The 19,233-nt window shown below is 51.7% G+C and overlaps 1 protein-coding gene across 1 annotated transcript; it reads right to left on the reverse strand.

Annotated features, from left to right (window-relative positions):
• Positions 1-8,594: 8,594 nt before the first annotated feature.
• LOC120243309 (osteoclast stimulatory transmembrane protein) lies at positions 8,595-17,391 on the reverse strand. The gene is given in 6 exon segments (XM_039249439.1): positions 8,595-9,039; positions 9,041-9,420; positions 12,889-13,882; positions 15,550-15,686; positions 16,414-16,470; positions 17,317-17,391. Coding segments are annotated over 6 exon segments (1,836 nt in total). The 3' UTR covers positions 8,595-8,846.
• Positions 17,392-19,233: the final 1,842 nt, after the last annotated feature.

Genomic DNA, 19,233 nt, shown 5'->3' on the forward strand with positions numbered 1-19,233 from the left:
TAGCCCAGTGGTTTGGCTGTAGAGTCTCCCTTCTTACACACACCCCCTCACCCAACACACACACACACACACACACACACACACACACACACACACGCTCTACCTCTCAGCACTATACTCTTCTCTGGGATTTTCAGCAACAACAATAGCAAAGCATCCTACTCAGAGCCAAACATGGTGCTATGTATCTTATATTCATTATCTTTATTTGCCACAGCCCTGTGTAAGCAGGGATTAGTAGTCCCATTTTATAGATGAGGACATTGAGGTCCAGAGAGGAATGGCCTCCAATGTCACACGATCAGGGGCCAAGCAGGAAGCAGAACCCACTCTCCTTGTCCCCACCCCAACCCCAGCTGTCCCCTGCTCGGCTCTTTCCAGGGTCCCAAATGCCAGTTACCCCCAGGGTTCCTCCTTCCCAGTCCACAAGGTGGCAGTCCTCCGGGATGTGGACAGAGCAATCGTTTTCACCATATTAAATGCAAGTGGCTCCTTGGGCGTCTCTCCCTCTAAGCCTCCCAGCCCAGCTCTCTCTCCTCCTAACTGAGCCGTTCAGTTGCTGGCAGCAAAGCGCAGTCCTTGACAATGAACTAAATACATCTCACGTGAAACTCTTTATTTTCCCATACCCTACCTTTTCCATCTCGAGTCTTCTCTTAGTAAAGGCATCTTAGTAAAGGCACCAGTTGCTGGAACCAAATATTCGGGAATTATTTCTCTCTCTCCCTCACTGCTGACATCCAACACTTAAGCGAATCCCTCAATTCTACCTCCAAATCACACTTCTCATCAATCCACCTTTCGCCACCGTGTCCTCTTCCAGCACTTTCCTCCGTCCCTAACCTCTTGATGAGACAAGTGTGATTGCTCCCAGTGGGTCTCCGCCACCTTCTCGCCCCTCACTCTACAGCCTCTTCATACAGAATCAAGTGATCTCTTAAAAATGTAAGCCATTCCCCTGCTTACACCCTTCAATGACATCCTTTTGCACTTAAAATGAATCCAAGCGCCTTCCGCCAATCCTAGAATGCCCTGCATGTAGGGGCCTCTCCCCACCTCGCCCTCTTACTCGTGATGCCTCAGCCAGAGCCTCCGTCTTTCTGTCCGGCTTACAAGGTGTGATGGCTGAATAGTGTCCCCCCATCGTTTGTCTACCCAGAACCGCAGAATGTGCCCTTATTTGGAAATAGGGCCTTTGCACATATCATTGGTTAAGTGGAGGCCATCCTGGACTAGGGTGGTCCTAAATCCAACATACGAGGCCTTCGTGGCAGAAAGGAGAGGGAGAGTCAGAAGCAGAGACATCCACATGGGAGAAGCCACACAAAGACAGAGGCGGAGACTGCAGCACTGTGGCTACAAGCCAAGGAAGAAGCTAGGAAGAGGCAAGAAAAGATTCTGCCCTTGACCTTCAGTGGGGACACGGCCTGTTGACACCTAGACTGCAGACTCCCAGCCTCCAGAAACTGTGAGAGAAGAAGTTTCTGTTATTTTAAGCCCCTCAGTTCGAGGAGCTTTGTGACAGCAGCCCTGGAAAGCTGAAGCACAAGGGAAGTGCCTACCTGTCTTAGAGCCTCTTTGTGCACGATTTCCCAGTGCCCAGCTCAGATGCCCCCGGTCGTGGGCATGTGATTCCTAGGGTGGGGGTGAAGGTCATGCCAACCGATGGGGAAATAGAGGCTCCATTCACTCAGTCATTCAACAAACACTCACAGAGCTCCTCCTCCAGGCTGGGGGCTAGTGCAGTAGACAAGATATTCGCTGACTTGTGCATTCATACATTCATTTGCTTGCTGCTCATGCATTCATTCTTTCAACATATATCGCTGGGGGCCTAGACACATTGTAGACATTATTTTTTAGAAATAATTTTTTAAAGTTTATATATTTATTTGGGGGTGGGATAGGGGCAGAGAGGGAAGAAGAGAGAGAATCCCAAGCAGGCTCTGTGTTGTCACCCCAGAGCCCGATGCGGGGCTCAAGCTCACAAACTGAGAGATCATGGACCTGAGTTGAAATCAAGAGTCAGACACTTAACCCACTGAGCCACCCCAGTGCCCCCACTGTAGAGGTCTTTAATAATGGTCCAGATTGTTTCTCATTGCTTCCATGAGAGGTGGGGTTTCTGTTTCCTTCCCTTGGGGTGTAGGCGGACTTGTGACTTCTTCAACAGATAGGGCACGACAGCAGCAGTGCTGTGTGACTTTGAGAACAGGTCACAAAAGGACACCAGCTTCCACTTGATTCTCCTGAAACACTCGTTCTTGGATGCTTGCTTTTGGGATGCTCCTTCTTGGAACCCAGATGCTATGAGAGGCCCAAGCCACGGAAGCAGCCACATATAGGTACTTGGTCCACAGCCCAGATGTGACATCCCAGCTCAGACAGGTCAGTGAAGAAGCCCCCAGATACAAGCCCCCAGCCCTTTGAGTCACTCCAGCTGAGGCCCAAGGCATCACGGAGCAAAAACAAGCCACCACCGCTGTCCTGTTCTGATTCCTAACCCAATCCACGAACATCGAAACATGGGTTGTTGGTTTATGTCAGTAAGTTCAGGGTGGTTGCTACATCACAATAGGAAGTAGCAGGACACATGTGAATCGGACTGTCGCCAATTGCCAGGGAGCAAAGATTGTCACCGTGGGAAGGGAAACCCATTCAGTAATTGAACACATGTTCACTGGTTTTATAGGGACCAATCTGGGTCACTGAGACGATTAGTTTAGCTCTGGAAATTAGGCAGAGTGGGCATGAATGCTCCCATTTTGAAGATGAGGAAACTGAGGTGAAGTGGCAAAGAGAGATAAAGTGACCTACTTGGTGTCACATGGACAACAGGGGATGCAGTAGGCACTGGAGCCGCATCTAAACCTCCATGAGACCCTGTCCCTCTGATGGCACTTTGGGCAGGAGGCAGCCGTGAACACAGTCTTGTCCCTGGTCTTCCAGCACATATGGTCCAGTGATGGAGGAAGACAGCAAACAAATAGATCACTAGACTTGCCATACGAGTTAAATTTTTTTTAATGTTTATTTATTTTTGAGAGAGAGATAGAGCATGAGTGAGGGAGGGGCAGAGAGAGAGGGAGACACAGAATGCAAAGCAGGCTCCAGGCTCTGAGCTGTCAGCACAGAGCCCTACGTGGGGCTCGAACCCATGGACTGTGAGATCATGACCTGAGCCGAAGTCAGATGCTTCACTGACTGAGCCACCCACGCGCCCCACCACGAGCGTTTTGAAGGCATTATGCCAATGTGTGTTGGCCATGTCTAGTCTGCAGTGAGGCTTGGATTCAGGATTCAGGGAATGCGTCCCCAAGAAAATGACAAGTCAGCACAGCTACTGGGATGGTCATTCTGTTTCATCATCAATCCCATTCCAAACAGTGTAAGATACCAGTTTTCTTTTTTGCCCAGTACCCACAAAAAATACATTTCATAATAGCATCCCAGTACACACACACACAACACACACACACACACACACACACACACACACAGCTGAAACAAGGTTTACAAAATTATGCTTAGACTATGAACAAAGTATGCAGGTTTTTCCTAGTCTATTTCTTTCTTTCTTTCTTTCTTTTCTTTTCTTTTTTTTTTTAATGTTTTATTTATTTCCAGGAGAGAGAGAGAGAGACAGCGTGAGCAGGGGAGGGTCAGAGAGAGAGGGAGTCACAGGCTGAAACAGGGTCCAGGCTCTGAGCTGGCAGTCAGCACAGAGCCCGACGCGGGGCTCGAACCCACGAACCGCGAGATCATGACCTAAGCGAAAGTCGGACGCTTAACCGACTAAGCCACCCAGGCGCCCCTCTTTTTTTTTTTTTTTAATACTGGTTACAACCTGCTAATCTGGTTCCTGATCCACAGTTGGTGACCCACCATTTGCAAAACATCTCACCCTGTCTTGGTGATCCCAGCCCTTTACTGGTAATAAGCAAGTGGCTAATTCTGGTTAATGAGTCATGAATGGCTGTGGCTGGGGGCTTCTGGGAAGGTTGTATTCTTCTGTAACCAGTCCTAGAGGGAGGGAGAGGGAGAGAGGGAAAGAGACAGAAGGAGAGAGACAGAGAGATGCTACACACATGTGACCCTCAGCCAGTGCCTCCTTAAATTTTGTGCTCTAGCTGCTTTCTCACCTCATCTGCCTCCGTCCCACCTTGGGTGGAGGAGGTGGGGAACACCCATCCACACCACTCTCAGGGAAGGGCTCCCAGATGAAGTCTGCTCCAGAGACCTCAGGCAAAGCTACAGAGGAAGCAGGTTGGGTGACTTTGTCCCCAGGTGCCTGAGAGCGGGTGCTGGATGCCCACCGCTGTGGCCGCCTCCCATGAGTCCTTGGTGGTGCACACCAGCGCCCTCTGCAGCCAGATGGTGGCAGTGCTGTTACCAAGAGGAAGCCCTTCTCTCCTGGATTTCACTGCCTAAGGCAGCCCCCCACTCAGGACCTGGCGTGGGTCTGTGGTCCTGTAGCTTCACAGACTGCTTCCACCACCTTGGCTTCTACACACGGAGAGTGGAGAGACAGAGTCCCTAAGAGCTGATGGGGGTCGCAAAATCACCCAGTCCTCACTGGGAGCTGAGATCCGCATGTAGCTCTGGCTGACTTGAAATAACGTTGCCATGTTATATAAATTATCGCTGTTTGTCCTTCCCTTCTCTCCCGGAGCAGCATCTGGAGAAAGCGAGCGGATGACAGCCTCCTTCCCAGCAGACTTCAGAAAAGCTCCTGCTCTTTGAAAGCCAAGGGGTCACCTGTCAGGTTGGGTTTCCAAGGGGGTTCCCACGTGCTCTTCGGCCAGAGTCAGAGGTGGGGTCCATTTCTCCGCTCCCTCTAGTCTGGGACTCTTTTGGTGGAAGTGACGCTGACCAGTTCTGGCTGCGGTCCCTAACTGGCCTGGCAGATTCTGCTTCCGGGGCCCCTCAGAGCCCCACTTTTCCAGTAAGACGTTTAAGATGCTCTGTCCAGGACACATAAGGAGCACTGTGGCCCCAGACGCTGAGTGGAGAGGCCACTAGAAGTGGCCCCAGCCCCTGTCCCCCTCCACCTGCACCCACACAAGAGACTGCAGGCAAGAGCCACCCAGCTGAGCGCAGTCAACCCCCAGGACTTTGTGAGATAATAAATCTTTGTTTTAGGTCCCTAGCTTTGGGGGTACTTTGCTCCACCACCATAAATAGGCAAGAACACCTGCCCTACAACAAGGCGGATGTAATAGAGGAGATCAGAGCTCAGGGACCCTGTCCCCCAGGTTAGAGAGATTTTGATTTTGTTTTCCTTCCTCTTAATAACAGAGCCATCAAGTGCCAGAGTGGGGATTGGAAGTCAGCACTTTTTTTTTTCTTACAAGTCACAGTCTTTTATTTATTTTTTAATTATTTTTAATATAATTTGTTGTCAAATTGGTTTCCATAGAACACACAGTGTTCATCCCAACAAATGCCCTCCTCTGTGCCCATCACCCACTTTCCCCTCTCCCCCACCCCTATCAACCCTCAGTTCATTCTCAGTATTTAAGAGCCTCTTATGGTTTTCCTCCCTCCCTCCCTCTACCTCCCCCCCCCACCCGCCTCCCTCCCCCATGGTCTTCTATTAAGTTTCTCAAGATCCACGTATGAGTGAAAATATATGGCATCTGTCTTTCTCTGACTGTGGAAGTCAGTACTTGAACTCATTTCCAGGGTCACATGGGTATTTCTGGGTGGGCGGTGAGAGGGTTGCAGAGGGGGGCTTGGACTTCTGGCCTGGAGCCTTTCCCTCCTGATGGCTCATCTCCAAAGCTGGGCCTGTGGCAGCCAGCAGAGGGCATCTGATACTGCCAAGTTTCCAACATGAGATCCCAGGGGTCCCCACTACCTGTCTGGGTCAAGGGAAATTAACATCCCCCCCCCCCCAACTCTCCTCTTGGAAGTTGTGGATTCTTTCTTGGGTAGGAGAAAGGTCAACATTAACATTGATGACTCAGTGAAAATCCCATAATCCTCGCTGAACCTCAGGTTTCTTATCTGTAAAATGGGCACAATAATGATCCCTTTGCCTGCCTCAGAGAGCTTTTGGATTAGAAAGGGCGCTCCAGAAGCCAGATTACCCAGATTAATTTTTTTATTAAAATTTTTTAATCTTTTTTTTAACGTTTTATTTATTTCTGAGAGAGAGAGAGGCAGCATGAGCAGGGGAGGGTCAGAGAGAGAGGGAGACACAGAATCTGAAACAGGCTCCAGGCTCTGAGCTAGCTGTCAGCACAGAGCCCGACACGGGGCTCGAACCCACGAACAGTGAGATCACGACCCGAGCCGAAGTTGAACGCTTAACCGACTGAGCCACCCAGGCGCCCCCAGGTTGCCCAGATTTAAATTCTGACTCTGCAGTTTACTAGCTGTGTGACTTTGGGCAAATCACTTAACCTTTCTGAATGTCAGTTTCTCCACCTCTGAAAGAAGGATAAGAATAACACCATCTATCTCCTATACTTTTGTGAGGTTTAACTAAGATGATGTACCTAGAGCTTTTCACAGAGTTTTGGGCACATTTAATGGCCTGAGCGTGGGCTGTGGGCGTCTCTGCCCCCACTCCCAGCACATCGTAAGCACCCAACAAACACTAGCTATTATTATCTGCACTGCTCTAATTTTTGTAAGGACAAGGATGCATGGATTGGTCGTGCAATTAAAAAAAAAATGTGTGGGTGAGTCACCACCTAAATAAGCCACAAGGCAGCTCTGTGGGAATGGAGCTGTGTTGGGGCAGAGGGTGCCATGTGAGGCCGGTGAAGGCCCTCAGTGAAGAGCACAGACACCTTTGGGGAGTGGGTGGCAAAGGGGCGAGCTGTGGCTCAGCTCTCACCGCAGTTGGTGACTCACAGGGCACACTGGCTCTTTAAGTCAAAACACTCGCATGGGGAACTATCTCTTAACTGCTTTGTACCTCTTCCCTTTGGCCACAGATTTTGGCCCAGCACAGCCACCTCCAGTGCCTGACCATTCCCTTCTGCCAGCCCCAAATCTTCAGGAAAAGATGTGGCCAGTGCAATCCCACCTCCAGAAATCTGGTCATTGAACTGATTTTTACTGCATCCCTACTTTGTACCAGGCACGGCTTTAGGTACTGGAAATACCATGGAGGACCAGACACACAGTACGGAGTTTACGTTCTTGTGGGGATGACATGAAATACACAGCAAGTAACAAACAAGGAGGCAGCTAAGTCTCTAAATGCTTATGTAAGATAATAAAGAATATCAATCAGGGTATTTATGGAGAAAAAAATTTGATACAATTGATTGGGGGTCGGCAAACCTTTTAAAGAGCCAGACGGCACATATTTCAGACTTTGTGGGCCACTCAGTCTCGACTTGACCACTCAGTCCCAACTTGACCACTCAAATCTGCCATCAGAGCCGACAACACTCACACTAATGGGTGTGACAATGTTCCAAGAAAATCCCGTCCACCAAACCAGGCAGCAGGCCAGATTTGGCTCACAGAGGGTAGCTCATCCACTCCTGTGATGGAGGGGACCTGGCTGGGATAGCACAATGTTAGGTAGAGTGGTCAGGGAGGGCTTTTCGGAGGAGATGACATTTGAGCCAATCCCCAAAGGATGCAAAGAAGCGGTCCATGCCAGGACTTGAAGGAAGTGTGTTCCAGGATGTGGGAACAGCTAGAGCATTGCCCCGAGGTGCAAATCAGCCTAGTGAGTCTCAGGAGCTGAAGCCCATGCAGGCGGGGAGGGGGGGGGCATAGTGAGGGAGGGAGAGGCTGGCTTGAGAAGGACTTTGCCACCCAGGGCACATCAATTCCTTGGCAGGAAAGAGAGGATGGTCTCAAAGGGGGAAACTAAAGAGTTTGATTAAAGTATGGGGCGGGGCGGGGTGGGGGGGGTTGGTAAAGGAAAGAAGGATGATGAGGCCTTCAGACAAGCAACCATGGAAGCTATAACCCTCTAGAACCCAGGGAGAGTGCTAGCCACGGGCAAGAGGCAGCCCAGCCAGACAGGAGCTGTGGCTGCTGGTAACAGAATGAATGCGGTCTCTGCCAAATAGCCTAGAGAACTGTGGGAACAAATACCCTGGCACCTCTCTCCGCTCCCCCGTTGGATCGCCTGCCAGTGACTCCCACTGGCTGAGCCTGACTAGAAGTCAGAGGCCAAGGGAGCCAGGCTGATGCAATTCACGGATTTTTGATTCCCAAGAAAGAGAAGGGCGGAGAATGATCTGGAGGGGAAAAGCAGGGACCACCACGCCCATAGGCGAGGGAGCTGGGGTTTCACGAGAACTCTGATGGGGATACATTTGCCAGATAAACTATGGACAACTCAGGTCAAGTTGAATTTCAGATAAGCAACCGATACAGGTTTAGTATAAGTATGTTCACTACAAGAATGGCCCAGGGACGTACTTGTACTAAACCTGTATTTGTTACTTATCTGGAATTTAAATGGACCCGGATGTCAGGTATTTTTATTTGCTAAACCGTGGCCACCCTGGATGGGAAATCCCCAAAGGATTTTGAAACAAAGGAGTAACATAATCTAATTTAGGATTTAATAAATAGTTCATTTATAAAATCAAGAGAATGTTAGATTGCTAAATCTCAGAAGATTCAGGGGATTCAGAGAAATAGGTTCTGGGAGCATTCAGGCACATTTCACTAGGCGAGGCTTCCACCTACCAGTTGGAGGCGGTTGATGCCGATGAGAGCCTGGACTGACCCCCAGCCGGTCCGGAGGAAACTGGAGCTGTCTCTGCACTTCCTGTCTTCACCGTACAGAGTCCTTTACTGCTTCTTGAGGACTTTTATGTTCAATATCGACTTCCTTCCCACATGCCCATGTGAAAAGTAGGTCACTGGGTTGTTATTATGCAGTCATTATGCCGGTATAGAAACTGAGGCTCAGAGAGGTGAAGCAATCTACCGAAGGTCACACAGCAAGGACCACGGTCTGTGAGGCTCCCAAGCTCTTCCCCCTCTGCCTTCCTGCTCTCTGTCCTTTCCAGCGTCCAATGTGTGCAGGCCTGTCTATCCATGAGCGGCGGCTGCTGGCCGGCCCGGGGGTGGGGAGCAGGAGGGAGTCTCCAGGGGCAGCGACTGGCCTCGGTGCCTGTCGTACCTGCGCTGCAGCCGGGCGTGAAGGTGGCGGACCCTCCTGGCCTCCTGGGCCGAGAAGAAGGCAGCAGCGATGGTGTGCCGCAGGCGCCGGGCGTAGGTCTCCAGCAGGACGGTTGCGCAGGCTGCCAACTGCAAGGCGCCGGCAACCAGCGGGGCGGCCGCCTGGGGGCGCTGTGCCGGCAGCAGCCGGCAGCCCGCGGAGGTGAGGCGGAGCTCCCACTGGAACGAGTTGTGAGCGGAGAGGAAGGGGCTCTCCGGAGGCGGCTGGTTGAAGAGAAAGGGGACGAAGCCCAGGACCGTGTACGAGGCCTTCAAAGAGGAGAAAAAGGCCAAGTCAACAGACAGGCCCTGCAGCCACCTCCCCACTCCCCGGTCCCCGGCCACTGGCGCAGGCTTGCCCGCATCTGCAAAATGGGCGCAGAAGTAGCGCCGCCTCCTAGGGGCTGAGAACAGCCAGATGAGATCAGCAGGCTGAAGCAGGCCTTCTGACAAACTGCGAGCACTGTACAAATGCCGTTTTTAGTATTACGTTCTGAGCAGAATCCTTTAAAGAAAACCAAACGGGTGCTCTGGCCATTCACTCTTTGCTAAGCTCTTTAGTGAATACTTTAGATGTCTTTTCCATCAAATATGCAGAATCCTACGAGCTTGAGCCCAGAGTGAGCCTCTCTAAAAAGACAGGGAACCTGGGGCACCTGGGTGGCTCAGTCGGTTAAGCGTCAGACTTTAGCTCAGGTCATGATTTTACGGTTGGTGAGTTCAAACCCCGTGTAGGGCTCTGTGCTGACGGCTCAGAGCCTGGAGCCTGCTTTGGATTCTGTGTCTCCCTCTCTCTGCCCCTCTCTGCTCACATACTCTCTCTCAAAAATAAATAAACATTAAGAAAGAAAAAAGAAAAGAAAAGATGGGCAATCTAAGGTCAAATAGTGTTATAGGTGGCCAGCTCAGGGACCAGTCCCAGCTGAGGGGGATTCCAACCTCATGGTCTTCCTGGTCCTAGGAATTAGGGTTTACAATCGGGGCATGTTGGAGCACAGGTAGGAAGGCAGGGAGGTAAAAGGTCAACCATTTGACCTTTGGAGCCAGACTTCTTGGGTTTTACCTTGGTTTTGCCCAGGGCCAACTTTTCCACCAGCCACAGTGCTGGGGGCTACGGAAGGATTTTATTCTCTTTTAAAATCAGAATAATGGGGATGAGCACTGGGTGTTATATGGAAACCAATTTGACAATAAACCATTTGTAAAAAATAAAAAAATAAAAAATAAAATAAAATCAGAATAAACAAATGAACTTTTAAGTTGCAGAATATGATTCACTATAATATCAATGTATTTGCCATTAGACCAATTAGGCCATTAGATATTAGACCATTAATATCTTTTATGGAGAAAGGAGCCCTTGAAGGTAAACATGGCTAGGACCCACCGAAACCACAATGAAGTCCTGGGTTCTGCTGCATATGGGCTAGATGAATTTGGGCAAGCTCCCTGGCTTCTCTGAACCTCACTATCTTCTTCCGTAAAATGGCAGTACTAGTAATTCCTATCTTACAGGGTCACAGGGACAAATGAGCTATCATATTTCATCAGTTTGGGGATTCACCCCCCCCCCCCCCACATTTTAACATCTTTGAGATGAAAACGTGTATTTAAAGCAATCGGACTTTTTTTTTTTTTTTTTTTTTTCCCCTAGGAGAGAGAGAGAGAGACAGCATGAGCAGGGGAGGGTCAGAGAGAGAGGGAGACACAGAATCTGAAATAGGCTCCAGGCTCTGAACTGGCAGTCAGCACGGAGCCCGATGTGGGGCTCGAACCCATGAACCGTAAGATCATGACCTAAGCAAAAGTCAGCCGCTTAACCGACTAAGCCACCCAGGCGCCCCTAAAGCAATCGGACTTGTAACCACATCCCGCAGTTGTGCTCATTCATGCTTTCTGAGAGGGTCAGAGGGTGCTGGCAACAAAACTTGCAGGGTGGGTGTCTGCAGCTTGGAGGAAAATGCTGGAAATGATAGTGGAGCATCACCAGTGCTCTGGAAGGCACAGAGGCCAATAGTACTGGGTGAAAGGCCACAGACACTGACAACTCAAGCAGGGTCGTTCAGAGAAACCAGGCTTGAATGGAAGGACGTTTTAGGAAAACCATCTCAAAATTACTCCACCGTTTTTCTTTTTATCCATACCTGAGAAAGATAAGATAGGTGTATATGAAATAAAAAGTAAGCTATTTTATGTGAACACAATTAAAATTTTAAGTGATAAAAGGCGCCGGGGTGGCTCAGTCGGTTAAGCATCCAACTCTTGATTTTGGCTTAGGTCATGATCTCATGGTGCTTGGGATCAGGCCCCGCGTCAGGCTCTGCACTGACAGCACAGAGCCTGCTTGGGATTCTCTCTCTCTGCCCCACCCCCACTCTCAATCTCTCTAAAAATAAATAAGAAACATATATTTTTAAATTCTAAGTGATAAGAAGGCATTGTGTCTTGGTTTGGGTGGCAGCATTTTCTGTCCTAAAGACACATAAAAATGATGATGTGACTTGCAATCAATGACATCCTGGATTTGATGAAATACTGCAAATTAGGAACCACCCTCAGGACCTTGCCTGATACATTTCTTTGCCGAGACCCCTCGCCCCCATATGAAATGAGTTTCATAGCACCTTCCAAGCACAAATTGTATTGTGATCAAGAAAAATGTCATGAAGCAAGACATAACCTTAGCATTTACAATATACTCTCATAAATTTCTAGACTATTTGATTTCATTAAAAAAAAAAAATAGCTGGCCATAACTTCCCAAGTTGATGAAATTGATTTCATGCAGTTTGAGAAAGCACTTTCTTAGTATATCATAAGTACCTAACAAATATTAGCCATTAATATTATTCACTCAGAGTCTGAACTTGGGTTTCATGCAGTGGAGTTTTTGTGTGTGTGTGTGAGATCTCATCATAAAAAAAAAAAAGATTTCTGGCAAAAGATTGAAAACCACAAATCTTGATCAGATAATAAATATACCCAATGGTACATAGATAGTAAATATTTTATATGTTACTATTAAAATGGTAAATATTTTAGGCTTCACAGATCATACAATCCTTGGTTCAACTATCAACTTTGTTGAAAAGCCATGGCAAACACATAAACAAATGGCATCGTTATGTTCCAATAAAACTTAATTTACAAAAACAGGAAGCCAGCAGGGTTTGGCCCGTGGGCCAAAGTTGGTGGACTCCTGACCTGGATCATTCAGTCTGATATAGACAAATGTCAGCTCTTAATGATAGCCTCTATTAAAAAAAATTTTTAATGTTTATTTACTTTTGAGAGGGAGAGAGAGACTGCAAGCAGGACAGGGGCAGAGAGAGAAGGAGACACTGCATCTGAAACAAGCTCTAGGCTCTGAGCTGTCAGCACAGAGCCCGACACGGGGCTCGAACCCACCAGCCATGAGATCATGACCTGAGCCGAAGTCAGATGCCCAACCATTTGAACCACCCAGGCGGCCCAGGGATCGAATTATTCTAAAGTCTCTGGATACCTGTGTCCTCACCTGTACTGGGGCGGGGGGGGGGGGGGGGGGGTGTAGAACCCAATGCTTCAGGCTGTGGTGGGAATTAGCAGGAGTCTGTGAGTGCCCCAGGCTCCCAGAGCTTCTCCAAGGGCTGGGACTTGAAGGCAAATAAAACTCAATTGCGAATCCGATGGTTAACACACCCCAGCCCTTCCTACGAGGAAATGACTCTAGCCCCCTCCTCCCATCATCCCACTTACATCGTACTTGACCGTGAGCGTGATGGGCACAGCAGGCAGTTTCTGAGCCCAGTCCACGGCTGCTTGGGCCAGGAGAAAGACCACGTGGTCAGTAGCCACCGTCACAGCTGTGGCCACCAAGATCAGGGTGAGCAGCCCCAGCCTCGGGAGACAGCGCAGCAGCTCGCCCTGGGACAGCCTCGGCCGGGCGGCCCAGAGCAGCCAGGCTGGCGGGGAGGCCACCAGATGTGTGGCCTGGGCCTCCGCCAGCTGCCACGCCAGCTGTCGTGTGGCATAGACGTTGTCAAACTGCGGGTCAGTCAGGTAGCGGTGGAGGTACCGGCCCGAGTCCACGAGCAGCCCCAGCGCGAAGAGCCCCGCCACCACCTGCTGGGTCCCTAGCACGGCCGCCCGGGCCAGCGCCTCCAGGCCAGAGAAGTCCTCCAGCACCTGCCGAGTGGCCCTGAGCGTGTGAAGCAGGAGCACAGAGCCGTTGCCCTGGGCCTGCAGGGTCAAGGCCTGGCTGCCTGCTCGGCGCAGGGCCCTGGACGCCACGTGCAGCTGGTGAGTGGTGTTGAGCAGACCCTCCAGGGAGCCCTCCGTGACGCATCTCAGCACCTGCCCGGCTGCGCCCACGTTGGCCAGGACGTTGGGGACCACGGCGACGGCTAGGGTGGCCGTGCTCCAGGACAGGAGCAGGCGGCGGCCCTGCTCCGTGCTCAGGGTGGGGATGCTGAGTGCGAACAGGCAGCGCGCGGGGGCCACCAAGCCCAGGACCAGGAAGACGAGGAGGCCGCAGACAGTGGCCGCCGTGGCCGAGGGTCCCAGGTTGCAGTGCAGCGAGGACACCAGCCAGCGGTGCGTCAGACACGCGGCGGCGGCAGCCAGGCAGCCACACAGGAGGACTTGGGTCAGCAGCTGGCCGCAGCCGGTCGGGACAGGCTGAGAGAAGGCGACCCAGGCGGCCTGCAGAGGGGCAAGGGCCTTGCGGAGCCCCAAGCCCCAGAGCCTCCACCTGCACACAAGGAAATCGGGGGGGGGGGCGCCTTTCAGGAGGGTGAGGGGTTGGCTGTCCGCCCAAGGCCCCTGACCCACAGCTCCCTTCAGTGACTAACGGACTCCCCCACTTTAGCCGCAGGGCTTGGGGCCTCCCTCCCAAAGCCACACCACCCACCCATGCTGAACCGGTCAGAGCCCGCCCTCGGATCACCCCCACCGAGCTGTCAGTGAGCCGCCCAGTTTCTGGCAGTTTCTGGGGACGTAAGGAGGAACGTCTGGGCTGCCTGTGTCCACCGTTCCAGTTGTGCGAGGGCGCCTGGCCCCGGGGAGTCAAAGAGTCACGGAGAGACGAGCACAGAGCAGAGAGAATAAGAAAGAGAAAAAATAATGGGGAGAGAGACACACTATTTTACTTGAATTCACAGTCTTGTTGGGTTACTGTGTGACTCTGGACGTCCCTTCTCCACGGACCTCAAGATCTCCTCTGTAATTTGGAGGGGGTGGGAGAGTGGATCCGTTGGCCACTCGGGAGCTTTTCTCCTCTGTTGTCTTTATATTTATTCATTCAAAAGTATTCAGTAAACAACTACTATGTGCTCGCCGCTGGAGAATCAGGAATGAACGAAACAGACGAGAATCGCCACCCTCATAGAGCCTTCATTAAAGACGATGGCAGAGGTGTAGTCGGAAGAGGCTGGGTTCCGGATACATTCTGCTGGAAGAGCCAATGTAACAGGCAGTCTGATTGGCTGGAGGAGTGAGGAGGAGGAGGAGGAGGAGGAGGGGGAGGAGGGAGTCGAGGATGACCATGGGGCTTGGTGCCTGAGCAACTGAAACACCGAGGCATCATTTCCAGAGGTGGGAAATACATGAGATATAAAGTCATCGATTTATAGATGACATTTAAAGCCATGGGGCAGGAGGCGACTCCGCAGGACCGAGCCTGGGTGGGGAGGACAGAGACTCAACGACCGAGCTCTCGCTCCCCGGGGTGAACAGGTTGGGAGGCGAGAAGGAGACTGAGGAACGAGGTAACGTCGGGGAGTGACCAGGTAGGTCAGGCGCCGCTGACGGGTCAGCAAGGCTGAGGGCTGAGCAACAACCATTGGGTTTCGCCACGTGGAGACGTCCCTGGTGAGTGCCCGAGGGTAGCGTGGTGGCACTTGGCCCCAAACCCAAGTAGAGTGGGCCCGGGACAGACTGGAAGGAGATGAGTGCCGACAAATCTGCCGACTCATCTTTGCAGTAAAGGGGCACAGAAATGGTGCCGTGGCCGATGGTGGGGAGGGGACATAGATGGAAGAGACTCCAACACGTTTGGGGACAGACAGCAGAGCCAGTCAAGAGGGGGCGTGGACGAAGGGAGGCTCCCGGTGGTGGCAGGGGTTGTGACTGACAGCACAAAATCTGAGGAGGGTCTCGGAAAAGAGCAAGGCCGGCCGGCCCATGTAGCAGATGGGAAGGCAGAGGAAATGGGCACAGACGACCGTGACCGACAAGCAAAGTGTGGGCACGTACATCTCAGTTCCTCTGACACAGAAAAGAGCAATGACTGAGGGCGAGGCCTCCAGGCTGCCTGGGTTCCCACCCTCACCCCACTCCTCACCATCCGTGTGACCTTGGTCAAGTTTCTTCATCTCTCTGGGCCTCCGTTCTCTCATTTCTATAAACAACGGAACTCACTTCGGTAAAATGGTGCCATGGAAGTAGGACCTCAGGGTGTCACCCCGTGTCTGGAACATAGTAAGGACTCTGCACTGGCTGTTATCTGTCACTGGACCATCCACGCCCCCAGGGTGGCGGGTCGCTTCCTGGTGTCTCTGATATATTGCAAGTGTCAGAATAGCATCTGGCGTGTAGCCGGTGTCGGCTGTAGCATCACTGATTCTGTTTGCTCAAAGTAGCGGGAAAGCAAGGTCCGCGCTGACCGAGAGAGTGACGGACGGGACCGAGCCGTGCAGGCTTGAAGAAGATGGAGAGGGTACAGAACAGAGGTCCGGGCCGTGGGGAGACTCAATGAACCAGGGAGTTGCTATAAAAGCTTGGCAGCACCGCGGACCCACTTACGGTGCGAATGACCATAAGAGATGTCAGAGATGACAAATTACCGCCCTTCTCGCCCCCTGAGGGCATTTTGGTTTAGGACTAAACCTCCTCCTATCGTATAAGGAGTATTTGGAACCTGGCAGCAAATGATATAAACCATAAGGGAAGGGAAGCCCGCTCTAAGTCACACTGAAGGCCAAGGCCTGAACGAGGCTGTGCAGAACGCAGACGCGTCTGCTCGCTTGCTGGGGGCCTTACTCCCGAGCGGAGCACAATCGCAAGCCCTGTGCGTGCACGTTCTCATTCAGTTCTTACAACCAACTTGCAGATGTTATCACTACTCTCATTCACAGATGAGGAAACCGAGGCCCAGAGAGGCAGAGATTTACCCAAAGCCACACAGCCAGGGAAGGGCAGAGCTGGGGGCCGAGCCCACACCCACCATGCCTGACTGTGGTTTCTTTGCCTGTGGTCCCAGTGTGGGGGGGCCCCCAGACCTACCCGGTCCTGGCGAGGGGCCCAGCGGTCCCCCAGACGGCCCTCATGCTTCCTGAGTAGCTGTGGATCCGGGCAGGCAGCCTCAGGCAGTGACGGCCGGGGGAGAGGAAGTCGGGGGGAGCTGCATTCTCTAGAACTTGGGAAGCCCTGGTCCTTCTGCTTTTTGGCCCTTAGTTAAGGCCTCCTGGTCACCTTGTCCCGCCCCACCCGGGCCCCCCCCCCCCCGAGGGCTGGGACAGCTGCCTCACCCTGGGGGTGCGGGCGTGGGTGGAAGGTGTGGGAGGAAAGGGCCTTTTCCAAGCAGTATCTGTGAGCCTGACACCAGGGAGGGGGACCTGCTCCCATTTCACACAGGAAGAAACTGAGGCTCGGGGAAGCCATTCCGTTCCTTAGTGGAAGTGCCAGGACTTGAACCCTGCTTGGCTTCGCCTTGCCCGCCCCTCCCCCTCCACAGTTGTGTGTCCCAAGAGGAACAGGCTCCTCAACTCTGAGCGGTGGGAGTCCACTAAACACACGGGCACGTCTGCTGAGACTCTCCTCCAGGCGCAGCGGCGCTGGCTGCCTCTCAGCTGGTGTTCTGTCGCCAGCCTCACTTGGACCTGTCTTCAAGTCACAGCTCTGTCCCCTCCCCACCTGTGCCAACTTGAGCAGGTGACCTCATCTCTCTGTTTCAGTTTCCTCCTCTTCAAAGAGAGGAACAAGGGTAGCAGTTAGCATTTATTGAGCACTTACTAGGCACCAGGCATGCTTCTCAATAGTTCTATTTGAATTCCCTGAATCCTTATGTCCAACAACCCTTTGGTTAAGTACAGTTATTCATTCTTCAGTTCAGAAAACTGAGACCCAAAGGATTAACTCCTGTAAACAAGCCACTCAGCTAGTAAGAGGTAGAGCCATGATTTATACCCAACGGTCCTGCTCCAGAGCGTACTGGTCAACCACTGCTCCACTGGTCTGGAGGGAAGGATTCACAGGACTCATGGTTCCCTCAGATGCACCTGGTGCTGCAAACAGTAGGCACTTAATAAGTGTGAGGTCTCTGTATATGTGCTCTGCTGTAGTCATTGTACAGCAGGTACACTTCTGGGCTGTCCTGAGAGCCAATCCTGACCTGGAGGCAGACACTTTGCCCCTGCCCTCCCCCCTGCCCCCAGCATCTCCGTGCTCCATCACTGCCAGCAGGCAGCCTCCTCCGGGGAGGCCTCCTTTGTGCCCCCAGACTCGACCCCCACAGGATGGGCCCAGACTCCCCATCATTTTCCCTTATAAGGACGTGTTGCCTCGGCCACTTGCTCTGGTCTGAAGGAGGCTGTTCTGTGGCCCAGATAGGGGAAGTGACAGTCTCATAGTCACACAAGAGAATGAGACACCTGTGGCCCTCGGAGGGCCTGACACACTTCCCAGATCGCAAGCCCCCTCCAGGAAGCCAGGCCAGGCACCGAGTCTGCAAAGGATGGAGTGCACGGAGCAGTCACGGCGCAGGAAACGCACACACCCACAGAGGCCAGCCAGCTAGAGCAAGGAGCAGAGCAGAGCACCTGGGGACAGCTGTCAGAAAGGACACCTTCTACCCTGTTCTTCTACCTTCACAGCCTCTGCACGAAGCCTCCGTAGGCCTCATGCAGGGAGCCGTCTAGCTCTGCCTCTGAACTGCAGGGGCCCTGGGCCGGGGGCAGTAGATGTGCACTTGAACACCAGCTTTGCCACTTACTGTGCTGTGTGACCTTGGACAAGACACTGTCCTTCTCTGAACTTATGTGGACTCTGCTATCGTGAGAATGTTACTACCTACTTCTTAGGATTCCTCGAGGAATCAGTGAAATAATGTACATAGAGAACCCCCAGGACATAATAGAGAAACACTCCTGCCCTGCTTTCTCCCATGTGGGCTGACAGCTCAGCCTAAGTGAGCCCCGGGCTGCGCAGACCTCATTGATTATACAGGCCTTTGTGATGCCCACAGGCCAGACCCCGAGCCTGGGGCCCCGTTGCTCAGGAAACTTCTGGGCACTGGGCTGGTCCGAGCTGAGTGGTCCTAGAAGACACCAGCATTTGCCCAGTTTCTATGCCAGTGCCGGGGAACTGATTGGTTAAGGGCATATTAATCATTTCCTGAAGGCCTCCGATGAATGTGTAAGATTTGGGAGTTTGGTGGCATGGGGGGAGGGGCGGGGGGAGGGAAGGGGCAGAAGATATTTTTGGCTTTTCTCACACATGTAGGCAGTCACTTCTGCCTATGTAAAGCTGGCCCAGCTCCAAATCCCTCTTCCGGAAGGGTCTTTTGAATCATCAAAAATAGAATCAGCTTTGTTGAGGGGAAATTCTGGGTGGAAGATTCAGAACCATAAGACAGAACAGGAAGAGGAAGTGGTGAGCCTTCAGATCTAGAATCAGAATCAGAAGCCCATAGAACTTGGGCGTCATTGAATTTTGCAGCCTGTGGGCAGAGACAATACTCTCTCCTACAGAAACAGAACGCGAGCCGTGTATATAATTAGGCATTTTCTAGTAGCCACATAAAAAAGTGAAGTTTATTTTAACCAAATGTTTTATTGAACCTAATATATATCTCCCAAACATTATCCTCTCGAAATGTAATCAATATAACTTTTCTTAAGAGGATATATTATCTTCATTTTTTGTACTCTGTTTTATTATTATCATTATTTTTATTAAAAAATTTTTTTAATGTTTTATTTATTTCTGAGAGAGAGAGAGACAGCATGAGCAGGGGAGGGTCAGAGAGAGAGGGAGACAGAATCTGAAACAGGCTCCAGTCTCTGAGTTGGCTGTCAGCACAGAGCCCGACACGGGGCTTGAACC

This window comes from Hyaena hyaena, unplaced genomic scaffold, assembly GCF_003009895.1.
Source record: "Hyaena hyaena isolate Hyena2069 unplaced genomic scaffold, ASM300989v1 scaffold_335, whole genome shotgun sequence".
In the NCBI taxonomy this organism is placed as follows: Eukaryota; Metazoa; Chordata; class Mammalia; order Carnivora; family Hyaenidae; genus Hyaena; species Hyaena hyaena.